The sequence below is a fragment of the Sinocyclocheilus anshuiensis genome, unplaced genomic scaffold, assembly GCF_001515605.1.
Source record: "Sinocyclocheilus anshuiensis isolate Anshui unplaced genomic scaffold, SAMN03320099.WGS_v1.1 scaffold492, whole genome shotgun sequence".
Classification (NCBI taxonomy): Eukaryota; Metazoa; Chordata; class Actinopteri; order Cypriniformes; family Cyprinidae; genus Sinocyclocheilus; species Sinocyclocheilus anshuiensis.
In genome coordinates, this window is record NW_015558605.1 from 1,437,884 (window position 1) to 1,458,552 (window position 20,669).

General features: G+C 40.5%; 2 protein-coding genes across 2 annotated transcripts in view; both read right to left on the reverse strand.

The window, feature by feature from the left end:
- The window catches only part of LOC107680187 (gastrula zinc finger protein XlCGF57.1-like), a 964,523-nt gene that overhangs the window by 842,610 nt on the left and 101,244 nt on the right, over positions 1-20,669 (reverse strand). The gene's annotated exons all lie outside the window — the stretch shown is intronic.
- The window catches only part of LOC107680181 (E3 ubiquitin-protein ligase rnf213-alpha-like), a 100,144-nt gene continuing 84,026 nt past the window's right edge, over positions 4,552-20,669 (reverse strand). Inside the window, exons 57-66 of the mRNA XM_016475966.1 lie at positions 17,715-17,966; positions 17,005-17,137; positions 16,499-16,579; positions 16,206-16,386; positions 8,945-9,146; positions 6,813-6,890; positions 6,463-6,660; positions 6,219-6,308; positions 5,959-6,137; positions 4,552-5,123 (exon numbers count right to left, since the gene is read on the reverse strand). Coding sequence (XP_016331452.1) covers positions 4,964-5,123; positions 5,959-6,137; positions 6,219-6,308; positions 6,463-6,660; positions 6,813-6,890; positions 8,945-9,146; positions 16,206-16,386; positions 16,499-16,579; positions 17,005-17,137; positions 17,715-17,966 — 1,554 coding nt within the window. The 3' untranslated portion in view covers positions 4,552-4,963. The remainder of the gene's footprint in view (positions 5,124-5,958; positions 6,138-6,218; positions 6,309-6,462; positions 6,661-6,812; positions 6,891-8,944; positions 9,147-16,205; positions 16,387-16,498; positions 16,580-17,004; positions 17,138-17,714; positions 17,967-20,669) is intronic.

A 20,669-nucleotide genomic window follows, 5' to 3' on the forward strand; every position in this document is an offset into this window, starting at 1 on the left:
ACAGCGATCATGACCATCAGATGAAGCCAGGAAGCGACCACATCCAGAAACGCACGAGCGGGAAGCCATCTTTAAAAAGACGCCCGTTGCTCGTGAAGCTCTTTTAGAAATTGCTCTTTTTTGAAGGAAATTACTCTTTTAGAGCGCTGACGCGCCCAGGGGAGGTCGCGGCGAGACCGCAGAATGGAAGCTGCAGCCCGCCGAGGTTTCTAGCAGCCTGGATGGCAACCCCCGCTGACACGCCGTGACACCAACGCCAGCTGTTTCCAAACACTCGCGGAGATTCGTCTTGTAGAAGGCTCGGCTCTGAAGCGAAAAGCTGATGTGCGTTTGCACGCGCTCTCCTTTTATACCTGCGCTGCGGGGCGGGGTGCGCGTGGCGAAACACGCACTCCAACTGTCATTGGCTTGTTTAGTTAACACTCGAAGGTGATTGGGCTCTCAGGCGAGATCCCAATTCGTCAGTCACGACTGACGTAACGTCGAACGTGACTGACTGAAAGGAAACTATAGTTACTTTTACTACAATAAAACCATGGTTAATTTTCGTAAGGATCTGAACAAAGGTCTTTACTAGCATCATCTTTAACAACAACTAAAAGGAATTTTAGCTGCACAGTTCCTTTCAGTTAAAATGCACTGCTTTGGTGGTCTTGCTGCAGGTTTAAAAAATGAAGAACAGGCTCACCCGGCCTATGTTCCATTGTTGTTCCCCGAGAGACGAGCTCCGACTACAAGAAGATTAAAAAGACTGGATCATCTCAAAAATCGAGAGAGGCATCGGTTTAGTTATCAGCGACAAACGCCCCCTCCAGAGAGTACAGATGAGCCAGATGTCCCCGTGCCCCCTCTGGAAACCCCAGTCCTGCCTCCGGAGAGTCCATACGATCTACAGGTCCCCATGTCCCCTTCAGAAACCACAGTCTCCCCTCCAATTGAAGCAAGTCAAGTTTTCATCAGGCAGCGTGAAAGGAGATGACAGCAAATGCAGAGTCATGACAGGCTTGTCATGGTCAGGTTTTGACATTCTGCATCAGTATCTGGTGCAGTTTGTCAAGCCAAGGTTCCTGTGCAAGCTTTCAAGTGAAGACCAGCTGTTCATTACTCTGGTTAAACTTCGGCAGAACCCTACTAATGATTTATTGTGTAGCATATTAAATATTGCACCCAGCACGTTTAGTGACATATTTACCCGATGGCTGGACCTCATGTATGCCAAAATATCCTTCTTAATTGCCTGGCCAGAAAGGGAATGCATTCGGAGTACGGTACCAGCTGAAGTGCTGGTACAGTACCCAAGGATTACTTCGATTATCGACTGTTTCGAGATAAGAATTGATCATTCGAAGAAGCTGAAAACTAGGTGGGCAATTTTTCTTGTTATCAGTTATATTTCATTAAAACTGTGTTTTTTTCCTGTAACATTAAGATATTTCATGGCCACTTATTGCACAAACTACATTGTTGGTCTTTCAATGAAGAAAGATATATGCACATAGCATGTCAATAGCTCCTCACAGAGCAGTCACTTACTCCAGATACAAGAACTGGACTACAGTAAAATACTTCATTGCATGTCACCCATCTGGCGCAATTACATACCTCTCCAAAGGCTGGGGCGGGAGAGCATCAGATATTCAGATTGTGAGGAACTCCCGATTTCCTATCCTCGAGATACCACCAAGCTGGAGATCAGGTCAGAGTTTAACTTGAGATGTGTTATGTACTGTACACTGTTAAGATCTTTTCATAGGACATTTACTATAAATGTTAAGTTTAACTGCCTATTTTTACTGAAAGCATTTCAAGTCAAGTTGTCCCCATGTTGCTCTATTCCCATTTGTTTCAAAAGGAATATGTTTGTGTAGTGTCCTTATCTTAGTTTTATTTTGTCATTTCAGATTCTTGCTGACAGAGGATTCACTCTAAAGGATGACTTTGCCGTTCTGGGTGCACAACTTATAACGCCATTTTTCACACGGGGGCAAAAACAGTTGTCAGCACAAGATGTGGCAAATTCTCGGGTCACGTCTAACATCAGAATTCACATTGGTAAGTATTATTAAGTCAGTAGTCGGTTCTCCATTTAATGAATGCTTAAGAAATCAGACATTAGGTATTATGTTGCTTGTTGTAGTTTTATTGTATATAAAGTAACAATGGAGGTTTAATAACAGATATACGTGTTCTCTGCAGAGAGAGTGATAGGTGCCTTGAAGAACCGGTACCACATTCTGGATGGCCCACTTCCTCTGCGCCTGGTGAAGAGTATGAAGGATGAAAAAGACAACAGACCAGAGGCAATAATTGGCCGGATTGTACATGTTTGCGGGGCATTAATGAACATGTCTGGCAGTGTTATGTACAACAGGGATTAAATCTTAAAGTAAGGGTGCAATAAATGTGCCATAATTTAATTGGCTCCTCAGATCAAAATACATTATTTTCAAAATACAACTTTTTTTTTTTACACAGGAACTGATTGTTGCATTCTGACTGTACCAGCTGTTGTTTGTCTGTTCATAGGTCACGGATGTACTTCAGTGCTGCTCTACTGATGCACACTCTATCACCCAGCCTCTTCTGCCTGAAGTACCGCCTGCTGCCCGATGTACCTCCTCTGCTGCCCGATGTACCGCCTCTGCTGCCCGATGTACCTCCTCTGCTGCCCGATGTACCGCCTCTGCTGCCCGATGTACCGCCTCTGCTGCCCGATGTACCTATACGTTTATGCTGGGATGTTGTGGATCTTAGGAGATGTTACAGAACCATTTCATGTAAATTTCTTCGATGTACTGAAAAAAATCTATATAGATTACTTTTATGCGGGCGGGAGCGGGACAAAACATGAATGTTGCATTTGTTTCTATGTTTCTACTTCATATCAGAGAAAATGAAAATGCCATCGAAACTTTTCTGAAGACAGTCGGTTCCCGTCAGAGATACATTCATATAAAACACCCGCGACGTGTTTTGATTTTGAAACGTGCAGTGCTCATGTTTATTCAACGAAATCAAACGCCACAAATAAATCAATGTATGGGAAACACTGGTAATGTATATCGAAATATCGGAAATGTGTTTAAAAATCATATCACCGTTATTGAAAAAAATTATATCGCGATACATATTGATATTGAATTATTGTCCAGCCCTACCACAGGGAGCTCGATTTGTGTTTATTAACTGTGTTGGCTGTGACAAGGAATGTTGAAGAGGGAGGCCAAATGGAAATAAAAACTCAAATCTAAATACATATCTTGCAAAAAGGCACTTATGTAGTCAGTCTGATGCTCACAAATCCAGACTTTTACATTAGTAATAGTGCTGCTCAAAAATATTTATTATTATTATTATGTTGAAATCAGCTGAGTAGAATTTTTCAATTTAAAGGGGTCATATGATGCGATTTCAATTTTTCCTTTCGCTTTGTAGTGTTACAAGCTCTTGGTGCATAAAGAAGATCTGTAAAGTTGCAAAGACTAAAGTCTCAATAATGTTCTTTTTAGCAGCATCATATGACCCCTTTAAAGTATCAATTTCTATAATAATTTTATATATATATATATATATATACATACTGACTCCAAGCTTTTGAATGGAATAGTGTATAATGTTGCAAAAGCGTTTTATTTCAGATAAATGATGATCTTTGGATCTTTCTATTCATCAAAGAATCCTGAAAAAAATGTACTCAACTGTTTTAAATATCGATGATAATAATAATAATAATCAGAAATGTTTCTTCAGCAGCAAATCAGCATATTAGAATGATTTCTGAAGATCATGTGACACTGAAGACTGGAGTAATGATGCTGAAAATACAGCTTTGATCACAGAAATAAATTACAGTTTAACAGATGTTCACATAGAAGACAGTTATTTTAAATAGGAAAATATTTCACAATATTACTGCGTCTGTATTTTGGAGCAGAAGAGAATTCTATAAAAACATAAAAAATCTTGCTGTTCAAAAACTTTTGACTGGTAGTGTATACGGTATATAAATCTAAATGTATTCCCAATAAACCTGGAAATAAATTTAGTTTAAAGCTTCAAAGGGGGTGAGAAAATACATTTCCCATCTTAAATATTTTTGTTTTTCATACATCTCCTCATACTTGTGAGCTATATTGTATATGGCCACATGGGAGTGACCTTCTGCCTTTAAGCTGAAAGAATTGGTCACATCTGCCATTCACAAACTACACAACACGCCAGCTTTAAAGTGAAGGTAAACATTTAGAATCTTTATTCAAATCAATTTAAGTCACAGGAAAGAAATATTTTGCGTGCAGTACTGTTCCAGCATATAGTTGATCCATAGAAAAACTGATTACAGATAGAAATCCTATCTAATAGTTGTAAAATGAAAGATAAAACCCCTGAAAAATTATTTGTATTGAACACCTTTTAATCTACACTACGTAATGCAATGACATTCTTACTAATCAAAAACATTATTTTAAGATGTGTGTTAAGGTCTGGGATTATGATATATATGGTATATATTTGACATTCCTTTTATTCTATTCTTTTTTTTTGTGTGTGTGCCTTTAATCTATTAGGACAGAAAGGCAGGAATAGACAGCAAGAAAGTGAAGTGGTGGAGCGAGAGTGTTGTAATCGGTCCTCGAGTCGGGACTTAAATGAGTTTATATGTATTTAGAGTATGAAGTAAACACATTAAAAAAAAAGAATGGTTGAACAATTGTCAGCAACTTTATATACTTTGTAACAAGTTGTACTATGCTTGCTAACTATCCTAGAGAGGTACTTTGACAGATCACAACTATAATATTACAGCATACAGTGCTGTATATAAATGGAGTAAGTGAATTCTTCAATATGCAAAAACAGACAAGATTTTGTACTGAGCAATTGTTGTAAATGTGTATATCATTTGTAAATCAAAACTAAGTTTTGTCTACTAAGCGTGTTTGGGTAAGAAAACGGAAGCACTTTATCCAGCATCTAACTTTCTTTCTCGTCTGAGAAGAGCAGAGAACTTCCACATTTCGATGCACTGCGAGAGCAGAATGTCTTCAGGGAAGAACTCGTCCACCTCAGGAGGAACGTCCAGGTCTTTACGCTTCATGTAGGACACAACAGTTTCTTTCAGACTGGAGGACAGACAGAAATCAATCAGTTATGATACATTTCCATATGTTCAACATATGCTCTGAGGCTGTTGGAGCCATTTCTTTGTCTATTTTCATATTTTGGACTGATTTAATCATTTTGTTTGATTAGCATTTGTGTTTATTTGAGTATTTGCTTTGAATGTTATGAATTTGTGAATGGAGACTCATCATATCATTGCAATCACGCATTTAGGGCAGGTAAGGAAGTATGTGGGGCAGTAAGGGGAAGTGGAGACAATTTTCAGAAAGTGTGTTTGTGTGCTAATGTTTATCGATGAAGCTACGGTGCAACTGTTGATTTTATGGATTGTGATTTTGCAAAAATAAAGGATGAAAAGCTATGCAACGGACCCGCGCGTCAATTGTTCGCCCCTACTTGGATAGTGGCTTATCACAAACGTGCTGCTACAGATGCAGTACAAAGGCAGGCTGGTAGGCTACATGTAAATACAGTGGGGCTCAGAGGAGGATCGGTTCCACATAACCAGTCAGAAATCATGTTAAGTAACATTTCATGAGCCTTGAGTACACAAAAATGGCTTCATTCCAAACCAGGCTTTGCTGAAAAGACAATAACCTGCAGTTCACCGAGTGAGTCAGATGCTGATTCAGGAACCACTGATGAATTCATGGAATATATTTAGTGACGGATTTGTCAGACTTGTTAAAACCAGTAACTTTTGCGAGCTACCCTTAACGAGCTTTTTTAGAACACTTGACAGACGTGGGCAGATCCGAAATAGAAATACCTCACTTGTTCTGAATGAATCACATTAATGACCAATGTTGCATGCAAAACAGCAATGTTGCTTACCCCGAGTCAGGCCTGAAAGTGTGCGTGTCTTTTGGGTTCTTCAGAACTAAAAGCAGAATTTCATGAATCTCCAACAGGACGGCACCAGCGCTGGGCTTAGTCAAAAAACTAGTGAGCCTTGTCTTGTGCTCCTCCTGCAGAGGATGTTTGTACTCTTCACTGATGTCCTTAAATGGGTCCTGAAGAGCAGATGAACAGTCACATACAAACTCACTAAAGCACAAAGCAGAATACTGTGTTAACTGTGTTGAGTGTCTCACCCCATTCAGACGCAGCAGCGTCTCTGATTTCAGAGAGCTGAGAAGCTGCCACAGCGCCACACAGTGTTTCAGGCTGCACCTGCTTAATGCCTGCACACACAATTAGCACTCATTCACTAAACATCTCAATTCTGCTTCATCTGTATTGTATAAAGCGCTATATGAAAAGACTTGACTTAATACCAGTGAGGATGGCATGCTCGGCACAGACAAATCATGAAGAAAGTGTGTGTTCATGACCAACCTTGAAGACATGTGGGGCCATGTTGTCAGTCATCTGTAGCACCTCCTCTAAATAAGTGCCCAGCTGCACCCGTGGCTCTCCCCCGGTCATGGCGAGGAAACCCAGGGCCAGCTCGACTGTAGACAGTGCCTCACACACATCATTGTAGGACTGCAGCTCCTTCACGAGGTTGTGCTGTATAAGAGCCCGCAGCGGCTCCTTTGAAAGCAAAAATCACAATATGGCTTGTGATATTATACAAATATATCTATGCATTGTAAACATTGATTTAATCAAATATAAATTTTTTATGTTGCATATTAACTTAATGATTAAACATGAATTATGCTAACACAAATAATGCAACTTACTTGTGGCACTTTGCCTTTCACATCCATTAATATGATCTCATAAATTCTGTCCTGTCTGTTCACCACTGTCGGAATACCCTACACAAATAAATATAAATAAATAAGGGTTGTTGACGTGACATGGCATTTTCACTGATAAAAATGCATATAAATTAATATTGTCGTTACTTAAAATGCAGTAAATGGTTAAACATTTCTTTGTCCTACATGGACCTGTTGTTATAAAAGCTGCAGTGTTATTTGATTTTTGATTTTTATTTTGGAGCCAAATCTCAGAATTGTCCTATAGTGTGACTGTCTCAAGCATGGTTCAATAAATTACAACTTTTATAATTGTACAAGTGTCTATTTTAGTAAATGACAATGTTTTTTTCATCCATATATTTCTGAACGCATAGGAAATTGATACATTTTGTCTCTGAAAATCATGTCCTCTGGTCTGACACCATATCCTGATTTTAAATCGGCCAATTCCAGAGAAAACTTTAATTAGTTGAAGGACCTCATTCATGATTATGTTACTGAAGCCCCCTGTGAAGCCCATGACATGTGCACAAGGTCAATTTTCGTCTCAGAATTGTTCAAATATTTAACTTTTTTGGAACCACTACAAAAGTGTTACGTTTTGTTGTCCTTTGGTGTGACACCCCTAAATTATAATTTTAATTAAAAACTGCATGTTAAACTACATAATCATGGAAAATTATGCAAATGTGTCTTGCTTACCACCTAATGACAGGTTAGCTAGGAATAGCAAAGTAATTAACTGACAGAAAAAGGCTGAAACGTACTGTGGTGTGACAGAAAACGTCCTGCGGTGTGACGCCTGTACTGTCACACCACAGGACAAAGATGTCTCACCAGAGGACAAGGTCTCTTTAAGAAGCATTTCAAATAATTAAATAAAATTTGTTTAACTCCTTTTTTTTTTAAATAATTTTAAATGCAATAATTACATTAATTAAACTATTTTCGGATGTTTTTACAGAAAACTTGTACTGTTATAAAGTGTCATGAAAATAAGTATAAAATGTGATACTTTGTTTTTGAGACAGAAAGAATTGAGGCAGAGAAATTAGTGGAAGAGAGAGGAAATGGAAATATAGACAGACAATTAACAGGGATCCACGCAGAAAGGAGGAGATCCTAAGAGAACGATGCAGAAAGTAAAAAGAATCAAAATGATGCCTTAAAAAGAGTAGCCATATAGTTTAAAAGAAAATTCATTCACATCTTAATGAATATAGTTTGAATATCAATCATGTTTAGCTCTGCCACACATGCAGCAGGGGGCTAGAAGAGTTTCAGTAACAAACTGATTGACTAAGAGACTGACTTTTGTTGATGAAAACTATTTTTTGTTTTGTTTAAAATACGTTGATATTGTTTGTATCAAAATTAAACTTTCTTTCTCCTTTGACATGTTCAAAATGAAATAGAAATTTTAATAACTACCATTTCTGTCCTTCAGTGTGACGTAATGTCTAATGGTGTGACACACATAAAAGAATCACAGATTTGTTTTTACTTCAAAATATCTTTTTAAAAAAACTGTTGAGTATTGCAATAGGGGACATACAAATATCACTCAACTTAAAATGGTATAATTTTCAGCAGTTTTGAACAAATGACAGGAAAGTTTGTCTTGTTGTCAAAGTTTTGAAATTGTCCAACAAGTCATGGGGAAAAAATTATATTAATTATAATTTCATATGAAATAAATAGCACTATACGAAAATAAGTGTCTAACAATGAAGATAAATCTCTCTCTTGCTATTTATGTATTATTAAGAGTTTTTTTGTTTGTTTAATTTTTGCTATGTCACACCATAGGACAAATTTATGGTTCAGTTCAGTAAAAATGTAAAAAAAAAAAAAAAAAGCAGTGAAAGAATTGACGAAGTTAGTGACCCTTTATATTTCCTCAAAGATCAGACTTCACACTACATAAATGTATGCATTTCTTTTGCAAAAAAATGTTTTTTACAAAAAAAATGTTTTTTTTGTGGCATTTTTACGGCCTATTTCTCAACTACCCTTAAAAAAGTATTCTATAATCCTTTAAGAACTCCTAAAAACATCTGTTTTAACTCTGAACATGCATTTTCAACCCTTGTGGTGCTGTGACATACATTAAGGGTTATGAGAGGTTTGCCCTGTAGAAAGCGGGTGAAGATCTGTTGCTGAATACTGGGCAGGTCGTACTCCATCAGTGTTTCCTGTCCGCACTCCATGCTGTACTGGCAGTTGGACAGTATCAGTGGAAGCAGATCCCGCTCATACTCATAATGGATCACATGCATCTCCGTCAGGGCAGCTGGGCTTACCGTGTAACTGACGGAAACAGGACAGAGAAAAATAAGATATAGAAAAATACAGAGGTGAACACTAACTAAGTACTGTTGTTACTGTACTAAAGTTAATTTTTCAAGTATCTGTACTTTAATTTTTCTTGTAAAATTGTAATGGTAAAATTTTACAAGAAAGTTCACCAGTTAACAATAGTTATCTACATTAGTTAACATGAACTAAGAATGAGCAATACTTCTACAGCATTTATTAATCTTAGTTAATATTAATTTTGCTCTATGAACTACCATAAACAAACAATGAACAATTGTATTTTTATTAACATTAACAAAAAAATAATAAATGTATTGTTCATTGTTCGTTCATGCTAGTTAATACATTAACTAATGTTAACAAATGACACTTTGCATTTACATTTATTAATTTTGCAGACGCTTTTATCCAAAGTGACTTACAATTGGGGAATACATCAAAGCGATTCATCTTTTTTTTTTTTTTACATTTAGGATTCATTCAAGTAGTGTCAAAAGAGATGAGTTTTCAGCTGTTGCTTGAAAATTGTCAGGGATTTAGCATTCCGGATAGGGGTGGGAAGATCATTCCACCGGCCAGGAACGGTGAACAAAAATGTTCTGGAAAGTGATTTTGTGCCTCTCTGTGATGGTACCACAAGGTGTCGCTCACTAGCGGATCTCAGACTTCTGGAGGGGATGTAGATTCATAACAGTGAGTAGAAGTAGGCGGGTGCTGAGCCTGTGGCTGTTCTATATGCAAGCATCAATGTCTTGAACTTGAATGGCGAGTGAATTTTGCATGGCAAGCCACTCCCCTGTCCCTACAGGTATATAAGAAGGTGGCTGCAACTACTCATTCAGGTTTACGCTGAGTAGCCAAGAAGCGTCCCGGCATTCAGTGCGTGGACCAGTGTTGTGATAATGGGACATACGTCTCCGTTCCCTCCATCAGGAAACGAGGGTTACATACATAACCTAGTCATTCCCTTTCTGTCAGTCACTTCAATGTATGTCGTGATGACATAAAGGATCCCTATGGAAAGGGCCACAGCACTGAACTAGTTATGACAATTTGGTGATGCATATTGTTGACAGGACCTGCGTGTCATACAAATGTTACCACTACATCATAACCTGCCCAATGTCCTACTGGGAGCATATAATCTTTTTGTACCTTACTAGGGATTGAATGGACAAGCTACACCAGTAGGAAGGTAGAAACTGCCATTCCTGTTGCTTTGAGAGTATCTATGTGTTCTCTCTCTCTTTTCAAAAATAGCTTCCAATTACATTACATTGGGGAATGAGCCTTAAAGAAGGTCGCTACAGAGACGACATCCTGCCCTAAGGGAGATAATGTGGTAATACCCATAGGGACTGTTCCTACAGAACAGTGTTTCCATGAAAGAATGTCTGAGGTAGGTCTTACCTATTCTAGGGATGGACTGCTACAGCTGCAGCGACTGGACAGTCTTTACCAGCGGAAGTGTTCGATCCGCCATCTTACTGTTCCCTACCGGCAGAGAGCACCATTGAGTCACAGGGGCTGACCGGGCCCAGGTATGCTAACACAAGTGCTGGGGCTAGCGTCTGAGTCCTCCACCAAGTCTGACTGCTGAGAAGATGCCAGAAGAACTTACTGGAGAGCTAAAAAGTCACTTGCATCCCCTGGTGAGGGGGAATGGCATAGCAAGCGAGAAGGGACACGGCTCACCTTGCGATTGGTACGCCAAGGCGATGGCGTCCACTATCCAGTGAGCCAACCTCTGCTTGGAGACAGCCTCCCCCTTCTGCTGTCCTCCAAAGCAGACAAAGAGCTGCTCGGAGATTCTGAAGCACTGGGTGCGGTCCACATAAATGCACAGACCACGGGAGGGACACAGCAATACTAAAGCTGGGTCTGCCTCCTCTGGTGTCATTGCTGGCAAGTTCACCACCTGGTCCCGAAAGGGAGTGGTGGGAACCTTGGGCACATACCCAGGCCGGGGGGCCTCAGGATAATGTGACAGTCGAAATTTTTCTAGACCCGTTCCATTGACCAAAAACACTTGCAGGTCCACCCTCTTAATGGAAGTTAGCATGGTTAGGAGAGCTGTCTTAAGATACAGGATCTTCAGCTTGACTGACTCGAGTGACACAAAGGGGTCCTCTGCAGTCCAGTGAGGGACGGCCTCTGCTCCAAGACTTCTTGCAGGAAGGAAAGCCCAATGCCGATTTGGCGTCTTTGGGGGTCTTTTCTAGGAGAAAAACACCACTCAGTGAACAGAATCAACCTCAGAGTGTAGGCCTGCCTCATAGAGGGGGCTCTAGCTTGGGTGATAGTAGCGACGACGGATGGAGGAAGGCCACTGAAGTCCTCGACGTCCCATCCAGGATATGGGTACCATATGGTGCCCCGTCCCTAAGAAAGGAGGTCCTTCCTCAGGGGAATTTGCCAAGGAAGAGCTATTGCGAGGAGCATTAGATCTGCAAACCAGGTCAGAGTGGGCCAGTACGGTACAATCAACAAAACCTGTTCCTTGTCCTCCCTGAATTTGTACACTGAATTTGTGTCTGTGCAAGCAGGCTCACTGTGAGAAATGCATATTTGCGCAGAACCCATGGCCAGCTGTGTACCAGTACCTAGGTCAGGGAGTAAAACAACTGGCAGGATTCGTGGGAAGCGGAAAGGTCTATCTGGGTCTAGCTGGACCGTCTGGGGATGGAGTCTCTATTTTCCAAGGAGCGTGGGCTGTCGTAAAAGCACATTGACTGCACGATTGAGATCTCCTGGGATGTGGACGGCCTGCAGCGATTTGAGTCATGTCTGACTCCAATGGAGGAGATGGCAGGCGATCTGAGACATGCTACGGGAGCGTACTCCACCTTGGCGAAACTGGTGGAGGGCTAGAAGCACCGCCAGCAACTCCAGGAAATTGATGTGCCAATGCAGGCAAGGTTCTGTCCAGGACCCCAAGGCTGCATGCCCATTGCATACAGCCCCCCAGCCCATATTGGAAGCATCTGTAGTGGCAACAACATGCCTGGACACTTGTTCTAAGGGCACACCGGCCCATACAAAGGCAAAATCCGACCAAGGGCTGAAGGTACATTGCTGCGTGATGGTCACCCGGTATGAGCCGCAGTGCCATGACCATCGCATTGCCAATGCTGAAGCGGTTTCATATGAAGCAATTCGAGTGGGGTGACCATGGCTGAAGATGCCATATGCCCCATGAGACTCTGAAATAATTTCAGTGGAACTGCAGTTTTTCCCCCTGAATGAGTTCAGGCCACTGATCTATATATAATGACTGGATTGCTCATTACGTTCTAAACTGCCGACAGGCAGTGAAGCCACCGGAAGTGTGTAACAAATTTAACTAATCTTACTTTAAGTCTTATTGTTACCAAATAATTCTTTTTTGGGTAATCTTGTTTTAAACAGCTTACCAACCATCAATTCAATAAAGCATGTGCAAAACATAAGACTCTCAATGATCAATGCATGTATTACTAGACATATAAACTTCAAGCAAACTTTTTTCAACCCCACAGCACAATGAACAGCACATTGAAAGGTAAATAAGTAAACTGAGTCCAAAAGGCAAGTGCTAATATCAGTCCACGAGTCCTATAAAGGCACAGATTTCCATACCATCAATCAGAGTCCATAACAAAGAAACAGTCCAATCAATCAAAAAGATATAGGGCCAAGGTTTTCACACTGACAGCTGTCATTGTAAGACAGTTAGCAACTCAGTTTGTTTGTCCGAGTTCGCAACAGTAACTAAGGGGGGGCGGGGCTTACCGATAGGTCAATTGGGAGAGGTGCTGGAGCACCTGGTCCCAGGACTGCATAACTGCTCTCGAGACTGTGCTAGGATCAGCCAGTTGTCGAGATAGCTGAGGATCCTGATGCCCACTTCCCGTAATGGGGCAAGGGCACCCTCCGTGACTTTGGTAAAGACACGGGGAGACAGGGACAGCCCAAAGGGGAGGACCTTGTACTGGTACGCCTGACCCTTGAACGCAAACCAAAGAAACGGTCTATGTTGAGATAATATCAAGATGTGAAAGTATGCGTCCTTCAGGCCGATGGCTGCAAACCAATCCTGCAGACGAATGTACTTGAGAATGCGTTTCTGCATCAACATCTTGAACGGGAACCTGTGCAAGAAACTGTTCAAGACTCGCAAATTCTGGATTGGTCATCGCTTGAGAAGACGTTGCGTCTTTGAAGCACGCCCTCTTGGTTGCCGGAGGAGAACGTCGAGTCTGAGAGTGAGGAAACCGAGCGTCGCTCACTGTCAGGCTCTGACACAGATGATCCAAAGGGAGAGGAAACTGCTTTTTTGTGAGTGGTTGGGCGGAATGGAATTCACTCTTTTGCGAGACACTCAGCCTTCCATCAGAGGCAGAGATATTGCTTGATATTGTTCGCCTCCTGAAGAGCAGCTCCCCTCAACTCTGGGTTGCCATCTCAGGGCTGCTTCCGCATCTTATGAGAAGACTTACGGGCCAGATACCCTAATAATACCCTGGCCTTGGCAGCCAGGGCTGATGAGAACTTACATGCCTTGGACAGGATTTGTGACCAGCTATGGTCAGGTGGCAGAGTTCTGCGGGCACAAGCTCCACTGGAGGAATGTTCATTCCGGCTGAGGTACCGCTCCCGAGGAAGGCAGCTCATCGGAATCAGACGACAGCCCACCCTCTTATGCTGTGATAGACGTCTGGTCCTCGGGGGGAGCCCCTAATGACATGCTGGGCTCACCTCAGGATGGACCAGCGATATCACTCGGAAGTTTGACCAGAACATGAGTTGATAAGGAGTGGGAGGTCTGTGGGGACTGGCCCAACGAATTAACTCCCACTGTAACCCTCAGACTTCCCTGAGTGCTAAACGACGCCTCCTTCTGCTATGCAGAGGGGCGAGCACGGGTAACATCTAAGGGGGTACTCCTAAGATAGGAGCGCCGCAACCACAACTCGGTCAGAGGAATGCGCTCGCAATGAACGCATAACCCCCCATAAGCACTGATCCAATGTGGTCTAAGCCTATTGTAGCGTCTGGACCAATCAAACACACAATTTTTCATTTGATTTAACAAATCAGTTACATGAAAATCAGTGATAATGGCCATCATGAGGGTCCAGGAAACTACCGCACCCGGAGATACACAGATAAACAGACATCTGTAAAAAGATGCTGCACTACTGTGCCTGATCTTTTAGGAAAGTTCGCTCTTTTAGCCAGCGTGCCCAGGGGGAACTTGCAGCACTTAATTTTTTTCTTAACGAAAATCTGAATGAGTGGTTGCAGCCACTATCTTACATACCCGTAAGCACGGGGGAGTGGCTTGGCATGCAAAATCCACTTGCCAATGTTCATTGGCTCTTTCTCTTACTCACTGAGGTGATTAGGATCCCAAGGGAATCTCCATATGCCATCACAACATCCGTTGAAGTGACATACAGAAATGGAACTAGTATGTTTGCATAGCATTGATCTTAAAATACTAACACATTGAGCCCAACATGACTTCTTTTTTATATTGTATATTTATATTTAACATAATTTTAGGAAAAATATTTAGTTTTTCTCAACTCTATGTACTATATGCTATATTTTGTTATTTTTACTTGTTTGCACACTTGACTTACCAGAAATTATCAGTAGCAGTTATCAGTGTATGGCAAGTTTTGGTAATAAAAATCTTCTCCTTCAATACATATGAAGTTGCAGCATAATCCTCCATATTGACTAGTGCTGGCTGCTTGACAATTCATAATAATTAATAACGATATCAGACTGAGCTGTTGCCTATTTACAAGCAGTAATCAATCACTACTTTTTACTTTTAATACTTAAGTATATTAAAATATCAAGTACTTTTGTACCTTTACCCAAGTAAAATAGAAAGGGAGTCCTTAATACTTTTACTGGAGTAATATTTTATTAGGGTATCTGTACTTTTACTCAATTACTTGATTTGTGTACTTTGTCCACCACTCGAAAAATAAGGTTAACAGGGAAATATGGCAGAAAAGTTGCTAGCTTTAACCACCAGGTCACAGCTCTGACAGGACAATGGTTCAGTGTGAGTTATTAGTGTGTCGATGTGTAATTACCAAGGTATTCTGGATGGTTGTTTTCTGGCTCAAATTGAAGGAACCCTCTACTAAGTCATTTACAAATGACTCAGAATCCTTTTTAAATGTAACTCTATGGGTGTTTTTTTTCTCATCTTGTATAACTGGACATTCTATCAACAAGCCACATGATTTGATATCTCTCATATCCACTGTGTCACTGTGAGTCATGCCATAATGATTCATACTTATGGTGTGTTCACACCAGACGCAAAGCGAATATGCGCATCGCGTCACTCGCTCTAGATTACTCGCGGGATGTTTTTCGTGTCACTCGTGCGAATAAAAACAGCGCGATCAACCATGGTGGAGATAACTACAATCGCTGTTTTGTACCTGTTGTCAAAAAGTCCCAAATACAATGGAAAGCCAAACGCCGACGTGTCTGGGTTCACAGCACCATCCAGAGGAGGATGAATAACGTTAGGATCCTGTATTAATGTGTGTGTTAGATTTTACTACTGTATATATACACTGATATTACTATTATTTTTATTATTGATAGCAGCATCTCTGTAGCCATGCTAATAAAATACAACTACCACTACAACTGATTTTAATTGTTTTCTATGCTCCAGACCTATATAATAACAGATGGCTGCAATAATGCTCTCTTCTATTGTCTGATTCAACCAGACGTGCCTATAAGCTCTTTGCTGATTGGCTTGCGCGAGAACGCTTCAGGTGAATTTTCTGCTCTAGTTGAAATTTTTGAACTTGCGCGAAAGACGCGATTGAGGCGAATATATCGAATTCACCTCTATTCGCGTCTTTGCATTGACTTTGTATGTAATCTACTCGCGCGAATAATTAAATTTGCGTTTGGTGAGAACACACTGTTAGGTTTAAGGCTTTGCTCAACACAATAGCCCTAAATGAGCAATGATTCCTATATAAAACACAACAAATGACATAAGACATTTGAACTCCTTACCCAGACTCCTCTCCGGTGTGTTTTTCCATGGTGTACACAAGGTCATTATGAAGGGCGATGAGGTAGCTGACAAGGGCAGTGGAGCACAGGCCCAGACCATGTCTCTGTGGCAGCAGCACCTGCAGGTCAGCGTCCAGACTCAGATCCTTCTGAGTGTATTCAGCCGGCAGCTTTATCTCTCCTAACAGAAAAATATTAATTAATCAACAGAAAACAATAAACATTGCTCATCTGCCGAAGAAATGATTTAACAGTGGTCTAAAACAGGGTTAGTATGTAGGGGGTTGGTTTACCTGTGGTGGCCAGAGATACCCTGAGTTGGTTCCATGTTGACAAGAAGATGTTTATGCACTTTTTATACCAAGCTAGTGAAGCTGTTGGTTGAAAATATGACACTATTACTGGGTTTACAGTGAAAATAATCATTATTTATAGAGAAATGCCATATGCTTGCAGGATTGCACTAAAATGGGTAAATTAACCACAAACAAGCTTGCCAAAAAATTATTAACAACAATTAATGTATCATCAATCAATCATGAACATCCTCATACTGACCCTAAGATAGGGCTGGACAAGGCTGCCCATTTAGATTCACTTTCTTGCAGAGATCAATCTCCAGCCTGATCAAACTCCTGATTTTGACCTTGATTATTTTGTTCATGTGTGTTTGATTAGGGCTGGAGTGAACTCTGCAGAAAACCGAATCTAGAGGGCCAGAGCTGTCCACCCCTCCACCAAGACAACATTTAGCCATGGCAAATGATTTCTTCATTCTCTATGACCAATTGTCCAGTACCTTCTTTATGGCCATCCAGAAATTCTCCTATGGTTTTGAAGGTTAAGTCTGTCACGTTCTGGAACTTCTTTACCAAATCCTTCTGGAGAACCAAGATGTCAGGAAGGAACTTCACTAGCCGTAACTCTGCTTCCTGAAATGAACAGTGTAATGGTTAGATCAGTTACACAATTATTTGTTACATTTAACAAACAATCCACAACAAGCAAACCATGAGCCATATAAAAAACCCTCCCCTGAACTGCAGATAACTCCAAATGTAACACAGGCAACTGGTTACCATGGCAGCAAAGATGCATCAGCATGATAAAATGAGAAGAATTTATGATCATTTACACTTTTATAGGAGTAAGGGAGAACAAAGCAGCTATGGCATTATTTATATTTTGATTACTGTGCACTATGATGTAAATAAACTACAAACAAAAAAACTCTTAAAAATGACTATTATTCTCTCAAAAGATGACTTGACTCAAGATTATATTCACAGAAAAATGCTCTCTTAAGTTGTTTATTCAACTGTATATTCAGTTTAACTTGTTTAATCTGTACACTCTTTAGGAAACTTTCTTTTGGACATAAATTAGGATTACAAAGTCACTTTTCTGCTATTGTTCTTAGATTCCTCTACACCTGTTTACCTTTATTTTTCCCAATGCTGCTTTATTATAGTGAAATAACTTCAGATAAACCCGCCACTAATATCTTACCCTTTGAAGGAACCTCCAGAGTATAGGTGAAGTGTCCCGACCATTGTTCTGTTCCACAATGTGGGCCAGACTCAACACCGAGACCTTCCTCCTGCAGCTCCAGATGGATGAATTATGGATAAGGGAGTTCTGGGGCAAAGAGCGCAGGAAAAGCTCTGGTTTGCCAAATGCCAACTTCATCACTGGATTAGAAGACACTCGCTCATCTTTCCTGATGATTTCATTCACTTCCTTTAGCTGTTTCTCCAGAACCTGAGAGAAAGAAATATATCAACGAATGAAAAGTAGAGCTTCAACTAATAGTCATTTCAGTAATCCAGAGGTTGACAAACTTTTTTTTTGTACCCCTTGAGGTTTTAGGTTAATATTTAAACAATTTAACAACACTTTTGCATGTTCACAGTTCTCCGAAGACACTTAATGGTCACATGACCTGCAAGCAAACCGATAAAATATCTAATCCTTTTTTTTTTCTAATCTGATTTATATTGATATTTCTAAAATGTCAAATCCTCCAGCTTTTATATTGGTGGAATATTGGTAAAAACGTCTGTCTTCTGTCCTCTCACAGCATTGCAGAGATGTACAAAGTTTGTAAGAGGCAGCATGTACTGTGAACCAAGCCTCTCTGAAAACACATTAATTAAAATATGCACACATGTAAATTAACACAGTGCTGTTGTTCACTCTGATACGTGCAGTCCAACTGACTATATATACTTCATTAATTAATTACATGAAGGTGGACTAAAACAAACAAATGTCCAATGTTATCCAATAAAGAAACAACAACCAGACACCTCCGACCTAGAGCTTTAGAACCAAGCCCAGGAAGGACTTATTAGTCCATGCAGTTTCTGCCCTTCACCCATCTAGAGAATGATTGCTAAGGTTTTGGCCTGTGACCTCCATAAAAATTCCTTAGGACCGCCGGATGCAGCAGCAATAGGTGAAACAAAGAGAGATCACAGAGATCCATTCATATCCATTCATAAATTAAGCGTTGGCGTTAGTTCTGGCAGGTCACGTGAGTCAAGCTTGCATCAGCTGATTCTCAGCTGATCACATCTACCTATAGGAATACGACACCTATCACGGCATTCCTATATAAGCTCTATTCAGTATTATTCAGCAGCTTTTCAGCTTGCTCCGGAGCAAATTACCCTCCTCCATCCCCAGCTCCTCCTTTCGCCACAGTCAGGACTTGGCTTTCTGATATTCCTTGCTAATCAGACTCCTTTATCTTGAATAAAGTGTTACACTTAAATATCATTAAGTACATTAATGATATCTGCCTTGTTCTGTTCTGTTAACCCTAGGGGGGTTATTATTGCTGCTCTCCCTGCTCATTCATGACAGGCTGCATGGATGGGCAGGGAGGTTTTTGCCCAGAACAGAACCATACCGCCAGACCAAACTTTATGCAAAGTATCTATCATTCTGACGATAGTGGTCCTGACAGAACTACGTTTGGAAATGGACGTAAACTATAAGGGTGCTCTGATCATTTGGATACCGACCACAATCAGCAGTTAATCGCTTCTTATAACTCATGATCTCTCAATTTGCCAATCTTATAAACCGATCTTATGTTGAAGATGCAAAAAGATGAGCACCAACTGTGAAAGGTATGGCAAATATGACATGCTTGCAGTGGCGCTGTCTCACGTTCTGAGTCTCTAGAATGTGAGGAAAAACACATTTACAGACACACTATGTTCCCGAGTCTTTGTCCCAGAGAGACAAAAGCGCTTTGACCTCTCTGGTCTTGAGTCTCTAGCCCAGAGTGGCAGAAGACATACAGACATTTGTAACAAGGCCAAGGTCCTGCAAGCAAGCCTTCACTTAAAGGCACATTCTTCTGCCTGTTCCAGATTAAGGACCTTCTGCACCTACTTTAAGGCCTCGTCTGTGTTACAGATTTTAAGACCCTATGGCGCTCCAGGAGATCAGCACTGTTGAAATTTTTGAATTTTGAATTCACTGTTGAAAGCCGCAGAAAGGCTCATCAGTAAACCACTTTCGCCACTGCATTGTAAACCAGCAAAACCAGTGGAAAAAGTCACCACCACCGGACTGCTCACTCGACCACAGAGAACGTAAATATCCCTCATCCAAACCTCTTTCTAGAGACCTTGTATATTATCAGTATATCATTTTCTAATTTACATTAAATAGCAAAAGGCAGTGATTTCATTAAATAGCCTGTAGCACTGCATGTTTTAAAGAGAAGCGCACACTTTGACCAGTTTGTGCATATCAGTTTACAGGGAATACAGCAAACCCCATCTTCGCATGTGCTGTGAGTTTAACATGCTTTTGGGAATGCAATTGGCACCAGTTACGCATTATTTTTAACATTTACATAATTTCTAACATTTTTTTGGACAGATGATTGCAGTATTTCACTTAATTTACAGTAAAACATATAAACCTGTTTTTGCATAAAAAGTTTTCCGCCAATATTAAAGCTTGAGGTTTTAACTGGAAATGAAAAAAACGAAGAGAAATGTATCATAATTTTCCTACAGTAACGTTTTAGGAAATGTCACAATTTTCATTTACATTTATTTTACAGTTCAATTGCATTACAATAGTACAAAAACATCATATCTGTTTATGCTGTGAGGGAAAACAAACTATTCAAATTAACGTGCATAGACCTTGTCAGGTGATTGATCTTAACTCTCTGTAATGAATATGATTTTTGCTCTCTGCAATGCTGAAAAATTGATGTGTGGCATTTTGCACCTATAATCAATAAATGTTGATCCCTGATATTTTGTGATGTAAAACCACTCCCACAAAGCCACTGGTGAAAAAATTGAGAGCCTCCAGTAATTCTTCATGTCGCTCTGTGAGATGATTCCTGTTTGATATAGCACATTGCCGAATATAGGCAATATTGACTGAGTAACATCGCTGCTGCAGTCGAAACTGTGCATGGAATGTATT